This window comes from Ylistrum balloti, unplaced genomic scaffold (assembly GCF_031769215.1).
Source record: "Ylistrum balloti isolate Yb309-2 unplaced genomic scaffold, AGI_CSIRO_Ybal_v1 Utg369700, whole genome shotgun sequence".
NCBI lineage: Eukaryota > Metazoa > Mollusca > Bivalvia > Pectinida > Pectinidae > Ylistrum > Ylistrum balloti.
The window spans coordinates 537,484-545,812 of NW_026781931.1; the positions used below are offsets into that span (position 1 = coordinate 537,484).

Below are 8,329 nucleotides of genomic sequence, written 5' to 3' on the forward strand. Positions count from 1 at the left end.
ATTTGAAAACAGTATGCTGAAAGTAGTTTACAAGTAAGATTTCCAAACTCTAACTAATTATTTACACTGGGGAGGGATCTTGTTTGAGGATAAATACAGTAATCTGTGATAAGCACAGGGGTCACCAAACAAAATTTGGATTAAGTGAAGGCATTGGGCTTATGGCAGGATATTTAGCATTTTAACTGAGCTGCAAGACGTAAGGATGGGCTCATTACCAGGCATTGGCTTACTGTAAAGTAATTATGACCCTTTGGAATCAGGATTTTCATCAATAGGATCACTTGCACAAGCTTATGGGGCAGTGTGGTTTTTAGTGTACAAGCTAACAGGACACTCCCCTCAATTGAAATGCCTAACCATTCTAAGTTCCTCCTATTTTTTTAATTGTTCTCTTTTGGTTCAGCATTTTTCTTATCAAATAGTCGATGACAATGTTTTTAGGCCATTTCCCAAGATCCTGAAGCCACCACAAATTCTGATATAAAAAACTCATTTTCACAACTTCACTCCAAAACAAGTACTCTTTGGCCACGACATCATGCTTTATTTACATTTGTGATTAATTATGCAAAATAATAAGTGATGATTTTGCTGTACATATATTTAATTGATTGAACATCACAAGAAATAAGAGTATATCATACAGAGGATTTATTTCCAAGTTTATGAAATATAAAAAGACATACTAGTATTTTGTTCACAAATATGTTCAATTAGGTCACTGTAACCATCACATGCTGCTGTGTTTTCACCATGTTCGAACTTTAAAGTCTTAATGTCCAGATTTTGGTATATCTTCAATAATATCAGATGTTTTTCATTTTCTATATTTTCTTTAGTAAAATTTTGCTTAAAATAAGATAAAAACCATCATCATTACATTGTGCGCAGCAGAGGATTACTTGTTTGCGATACAAATCACTTATACCTTCTCTTGTCTAAACAGGCAATGTCCTCACCTTATCAATCATAATATTCATCACAAAAGTACATTGCAGACCTTAGCTGTAAGAAACTAAAGCTGTTTTTAATGTCAGGAAATTTCAATATAAAGAAACAAACCTGCATTTAATATCAGAAAAACTGCAAAGAAGCTTAAACTGTTTCCAATGTCAGGAAACTTCACTGCAAAGAATGGCAGGAAATTTCAAATTAGTTTGATATTTGAAAAGTTTGTCATAAACAAGTGTCAGATTTTTCATTAAGGTTAGAAAACTTGGACATGGAGTAGGATATAGACTAAGACTTTGATCCCTGGGCTGCCTGGCGTCTCTTCACATCCCAGTTGTAAACTCGTGCCATGTCTTTGAATTCAGTTAAGGAAACTCTACAAGAGAAATCTATTTTGTGCAGGAAATCTTGTCATGATTTATGTAATATTGCTCAAAGAGCTCTCAAATTAAAATGGTTCCATAATGTATGCATGCAACACTATGTGTTGAGTCCCTATAGTCCTTATAATATTCTTGAAAAAGAGGCATTACTCTAAAGAAGTTTTGCTTAAGCCAAACTTTGGAAAAATCTTTCCAATTTTAAATTAATGCATTTAATCTTTATTTGAGAACATGTTTCATGAAGTAATGCACATAATCATGATTTTCTCATTGGTTATAGCTTAGTAAATGCAATCAATCTGATGTGTGAAAGGAAGGGAAAGACACATCCCTGGCAAGTATCCCACGAAGATTCAAACCCAGGCCTTCAGTGTGATAATATCTGACTTTACTGACTGAGCCAAAGAAACAAGCTAGCTGAATAATATAGTGTATTAAAATTATGTGCGAGCCACACTGATCTGCTTGGCTCCTTTTACATGTGACTGACTAGATTTATCTTTGAGTATACAATATGGACCAAGTAAACGACTGTTAACCACAAAACTGTAAAACACAAAATATGACAGTGCTCCTAATTTCCTCCTTTACTGCAGTAAAGCTAGCCTATTTCAATTAAAAGTTTGACAAAACCACCAAACCTTTATATAAGAACTTATGAGTCAGGGTAGCAACAATGACATAAATGTACAATAATACAAGACCATTTGTCTCACAAAAGGTGCTTCCATCCTTACAGCTAGGCTATTAGAACATACAAATTAAAATGCTGTGTTTTCCCCCCAAATCTCACGAAAGGGTCGCAAGATCATTTGGTCAAGTTTCTGTTAACAGGCAAAACTTATTTAAAAAGGATACTGACTTCTAATGTTGTTGTTTGGTCTCTAATATAACTTAAATCATCATCAACTTGTGTTAGGTTTTTGGTAGCTGCATCTAAGTTCTTTTCTAACAAACTTGTGGCATCATCAATTGTGTACTCCAGCATTACATTAGCCTGAAAAGAAAAAGAGCCTGGTAACTCACTCATGACTTAAAAAGCAAAATAGATTAAGCACATGTGTAAAGCCATTAAAGTCATTATAACAAGCATCTCAGAAAACCTTTCAACCTAAGCTTGATGTTAATTGAATCTTGCATGGGTCTGTTCCAAGGACAGGATATCTCAACCAGTGTAAGAGTTTAGCTGTCAAGTCATAGTTTGCCAAACTTTTACACCAGGTTGAGACCCATGTTTGATCATAATAGAAACAAGGGCCATCAGAGATGGGTGATGTTCCTAGATTGTGACAAAATTTAATTATGAAAAATAACAAAGGGCAATAAAAGAGTAATGATTCTTGTGCACTGCCCCCCTTCTCATTGAGACTTATCTACCTTGAAAGCTTCATGTTAATACCTCTTGCTCCAGACAAAATTTAACTATAAAAAAATAACAAAGGGCAATTACTACTGAATTATGCAAAAATAAGTGATAGTTCTTGTGCACTGCACTTCTCCTTGTTGGACCAATGAGAATCTATCTATGAAATTTGAGAAAGATCCATTCTGTAGTACTAAAGAAATAGAGATAACAAATTTTCATATTCAAAACCCATAAGATGGTCGCCTTTTTCTGATCAGTTAAATAAAAATGAGAAAGATGAATCCTTAACTCCTCAAGAAAAACCACAGATGTACGGCAATTTAAACAGCCAACCTTCTGATGAAAATGTGAGTTGTTGAGATCACTATTCATTGTGCTATCATCAATGTCTCAAGAAATTTGTGTCAAAATTGTTGATCTTATCAATTTCCCACATGACTACGCTACAGAAAATGATAGTGCTATGCTTTTGTTATGTAATGTAACATGATAGATATCTCCCTTCCTTGTGTGATATAGCAACCACAGGATCACCCTGTGAGGTATGTAAGAAATCCTATTACATTTTGAATTACATATTCTTATCAAACCATTATATCTAACTTTCCCTAGCATACTTTCATAATTGAGGGCTATTCAATTGATAAATAACTGAGCAGATTTTTCCCCTAGGATCCAACATGTAAATATTATCATTTCTTAATTAACTCCACAATAACATATTAACAGACTTCAAAAGATGTCAAAATACCTATCTTCAATGAGCGAGAAACATGTACATTTGGCAGTGAAATGATGATGTACTTACCCCTAACCATAAACACACTTTCTCTGTAGGTGGAATCTTTGCTTTAGCATACACCTGATCTGATAGTAAAAACCTTGTCTCTACTGGGTCAGTGGAATCCTGAAAATCAACAGCAGTATACAGTGTTTTTATTGAAAGTCAGTTGCTGGTAAATATTACTCATAAATATTAATGAATATGGAACCTACTTTGTATTCAGGGAGTGAATCAAGCACCATTTTTCAATCTTTGTGAGAATATGATTATATAGGTGTTATCTCCCTTTATCTTGAATACTTGCTTGTGATATGTTTGTACTGCACAGTTATTTTGGGCTATACAATACCATAAAAAGAGGCTCACAAAAACAAAAAAAACTAAAACCCCCCAAAAAATTACATTCTTCAGAGCAAACAAACTGGTGAAAATCATTTCATTTCAACAATACAGAAACCATATCAAATACCTGGTAGACATTTCATAGATAGTGCTTGTACTGAAATATGTGTATTATTATAAAATGGTCAGTTTCCAACTATTCATCATCTTACCTAGCTGAATAAACTTTAATAAATAACTCAGAGGATAACACTCACCTTTCTTGACTGTAGATGTTTTACTATATCTAAAGAGGTCTTTATGTCAGGGATTTGGGACTTTAACCTGAAAAAAGAACATTGTTTAAACAAGTTACTATCTTGACATCACATCCCTTTTTATACAGGAAAATAATTATCAGTCTAAACACAGGTTTATAGACTTTAAATGTTGAAGGAAGATATAACAGTAGTTAAACTGAGATGTTATAAGAAAGAATATGAAATAATCTGACAATGTTTACCTGGCCTTTTTAGTGTTGAGGTTGTATTCCATGAATTTGTATTTGTTGTGTTGCTCATCTAGCCTTTTGAGAACTACTTCAGCTGATTCATTACTAGCTCTCTGCATATAACTATCAACATCTTCCTGCACAAAAATAAACACAGTAATACATTAATAATCCCCATCTATCTTTATTTCACCAACAAGCTACACTGGGGCATCTATCAATCCACATACATACAGTAGTCATATACAGAAATGTGGAAGCATAAGTGATTTTACAGACATTAACTGTGGAAGTGGGTGGTTAAATCTTATTTGTAGAAGTATCATGTGAGATCACTAATATTAACGTTGGAAGTGAGTGATTGAACCTTATTTGTAGAAGTACCATCTGATATCACTAATATTAACGGTGGAAGTGAGTGGTTGATTCTTATTTGTAGAAGTATCATGTGAGATCACTAATATTAACTGAGGAAGTGGGTGGTTAAATCTTATTTGTAGAAGTACCATCTGATATCACTAATATTAACGGTGGAAGTGTGTGATTGAATCTTGTTTGTAGAAGTATCATGTGAGATCACTAATATTAACTGTGGAAGTGAGTGGTTAAATCTTATTTGTAGAAGTACCATCTGATATCACTAATATTAACTGTGGAAGTGGGTGGTTAAATCTTATTTGTAGAAGTACTATCTGATATCACTAATATTAACGGTGGAAGTGAGTGGTTGATTCTTATTTGTAGAAGTATCATGTGATATCACTAGTATTAACTGTGGACATGAGTGGTTGATTCTTATTTGTAGAAGTATCATGTGATATCACCAATATTAACTGTGGGAGTTGTTGATTGTTATTTGTTTCTTAAACTATCCTATTTTGTGCAGGAGTCTTATTTTAATTCTGCGACAGATACGAGTCATTAAAATTAATTCAGAACAGCTATATTCCAAAATAAGGTTTGCATGCTTCAGCTTCAATTTTATTAACAAAAATTTGCATGGCAACATGACTTAGTTGTGTTTTATTCACTTAATTTCAACACAATTACAACAAAAACACTGACATTTGAGGTTGGGTTTATATATGTACTTTGTCTTATTTTTGAGGATATTTAAGTTGACAGTGGGAAAATGGATTAAGAAATAGTAAGAAATACATTACAATAATAATATTTTACCAGGAAAATTGATGATCAGTGTTGCCCAATACCCCTGAATAAGGTTACTAACCCCCAAAATTTAGTGAAATTCAAGACCTGTAGCCCAAGTTTTCAAGCACTCTCCTTTATATGTAATCATTGTTTATTATTTAGTTTTGTATGTGCCAATGTTTGTTAAAATATTGCGAAATATACAAGATTTTTAAAAAACACGCTTCAGTGAAGACATGGATCAGGCTGTTCAAATTGTGCATCTTGTTGGCCAACTTGCGCTCGCTTTTAGGCAGTGCCTATTTCATATTAAGGGAGACCTACTGATCTGATTTTGCTTTCAGACAAGCTATGACTGGTTGGTTGGTTACATGTTTTTCGTCTTCTAGACTCGTCCTATTTATAGGCGTCGTATCACCCACTGAACTTTTGAAGGTATGTATGAATATTTGCAGGTCCATCTTGATTTAAGTCCGAAATGTTACATTGCCGACGAACCGGTTTGTCCACATTTATAATGAACAAACCCTATGTCTGTCAATTTTGATTCAAGATAGTAAATATTCTCAAGTAACTAGTTATACACTGTAATAAGTAAGAAATGCTATATAGTGAAATAAAATGTATTTCAGTATAGAATTTCATTTTTGGTACTCTCACATTAGACACAGTGAGAACCTCACGTGCCTGATTATTTATGGACATCCGTCATCGATACCGTACCATAAACAAAACGATACGTCTATTTTCCTGATGGTGCTAAAACATTCACATGTTCCATCAAATATACTGTCATTTTCAGTGAAAAAAAATTAAAGTGCATGTCGCTTTTCTCACCACAAATTCTGCCAAAGGAATGCCAGCGTGTTTCGTTTGTTCGGGCATGCTTTCGGTGGTCGCCATGTTTAGAAATGACTCTCGCCAAATCTCGCAAAAATCAACATTCGATAAGCCGATCATCAGCCTTCTGTTATGTTAGGCGAACGCAGAGAGGTTCCGATGGAATATAAAGATGGCAATGTTGAAGGTGAGGATCTACTTCACATATCGTTGATAATATTGTGAATTCTGGTTTTATAATCCATTTGAATACTCATTTACTCAATTCATTCGTTCTACTATCCTTTTTTTGTTTCAGGATGATTTTAATATGGTAACAAATCGCTTGTGAATAATAAATTGATCGCTGTTGACAGTCCTTAGTTTTGGGTAAAAATGTTTGTTCTGTCACTGATCAGAACAAGACATCGATTTCGTGGCGAGGTTCACTCTGGCACTTGTCTTAACAGCCAGAATGTTCCGATTAAGTAATACATATATTCGATCTATGCTTGTAGTAGTAGGAAGGTCCGATTTGGAGTGTGAATTGTATTCGTAGAAAAAAAATAGCAGGGCAGTTGTAGGTAAACAAAGAAAAAAATCAACTATTACTTCTCATTAATGAAAGGAGAAATTGACATATATTTTTGACATTCAGTGGAATTGTGTCGTTATCACTTTGGGAAATCATTTTATCACATTGACAGTGCTGTCACGATATGTAATGTCTTTAGGCTTTCTTTACAGCAATCCTGTATTTTTCTGCATTAATTCTTTGATCAGTCATAAAAACACTTATTGGTCTTAGCAATAGCATTCGCCTTTGATTTTTAAAACAAAATGTTGATGGAATTAGGTTATAATTACCTTAACAGTGAAATGTTATCTCATGTTAGACACATGCTAGCCAAGCATCTTTTCCAAATTCACAAGAAATACAAGGTCATTGATCTTTTACCATTTAACTTACTGAATATATGGTTCCTTCATCAACTTTATGTGATATGTCTGAAATGCGAAAGAATTCCTTCATCATAGCAATATCAAATCAACTAAAATTGTTTTAAAGATATTAAAGAATTAGATAGTATTTATGGGTTTAAGGTATGCTTGGTAAAATTCATATGTAGGTATGACTATTAAAGAAAAAAAATCACTGTAGAAACTAATCATGAAGTCTGCTCCAGAAATGCCTAATATGAAAGGGAGCTTTAATCTTTGTTTAATTTTCATTACAGATACTAAGAGACTTACAGGGTAATCTGAATGTTGAAAAATTTTGTCTGGTCTCTTGAACTGCCTTGTGAATTACATCCTTTTTTAATTAGCACAGAGAGATGATACAAAACCATAATTATCAAACACTTTTAAAATATTCAAGATTCAAGGAAGTATGTAAGCAGTTTCTGCGACATTTTTCTTCAGTGTATTTATATATGTTATGAACATTTATATTTACAACAGAGTCAAAATCTGTTCATGAACAGATTAACAATTTTCTGACATCTACATAGGTAGAGATTGCGACAAAAGTATTTGTTTAATGAAGTTTTCATTTGAAAGAAGGAATAGAAATAACAATTATCACAAAATATCATTATTGTAGGAAGTCAGCAATTTTGTTAGAAATTAACAAAATCTGTGTTAATGACTATGTTGACCTGCAGTGTCAAAAGTTTTGTATTTATTTATTCTTTTGATTTTTGTCTGGAAAAAGTAAGGCAGTAACCAACTTACTATATAAAGAGGAATATGTGTAAGCAATGATAAAACATGTATATCTGTAAGAGAATGTGGAGTTTATTAAAGAATGTGCTTAACGTTAGGACAACAGTGACAAAAAATTCAAGAACACTTTTTGAATTTTGAAGGATTGCTAGCCTACAGTTCCTTCAAATTTGCATAATCAGATGTGTTAAATGTAGCTGGTAGGCAGAACTAAAAATATCCAAAAAAATGGTATTTCACAAACTGTAATGAAAAATTGGATTATTGATCTTTTCTGTAATTTCGTTTGCTAGAAATTGATCCTAGGGCTA

General features: G+C 33.1%; 1 protein-coding gene across 1 annotated transcript; it reads right to left on the minus strand.

Moving 5' to 3' along the window:
• Positions 1-631: 631 nt before the first annotated feature.
• LOC132565173 (prefoldin subunit 3-like) lies at positions 632-6,399 on the minus strand. The gene is made up of 6 exons (XM_060229800.1): positions 6,309-6,399; positions 4,332-4,456; positions 4,087-4,153; positions 3,512-3,610; positions 2,196-2,334; positions 632-1,307 (listed from the first exon to the last, which is right to left on the minus strand). Exons 1-6 carry the CDS (start codon positions 6,372-6,374, stop codon positions 1,243-1,245), a joined length of 561 nt encoding a protein of 186 aa, XP_060085783.1. The 5' UTR covers positions 6,375-6,399; the 3' UTR covers positions 632-1,242.
• Between the last annotated feature and the right edge of the window lie 1,930 nt (positions 6,400-8,329).

What these genes read in the sequence shown, in the direction of transcription:
- LOC132565173 (XM_060229800.1), bottom strand. Translation starts at nt 6,374, where the DNA reads ATGGCGACCACCGAAAGCATGCCCGAACAAACGAAACACGCTGGCATT. An exon ending in AAGTGTGTTTATGGTTAGGG is followed by an intron (nt 2,335 to 3,511) that starts GTAAGTACATCA and finishes TTTTCTTTTCAG; the next exon opens with GCTAATGTAATGCTGGAGTA. An exon ending in AACAACAACATTAGAAGTCA is followed by an intron (nt 1,308 to 2,195) that starts GTATCCTTTTTA and finishes CTGAATTCAAAG; the next exon opens with ACATGGCACGAGTTTACAAC.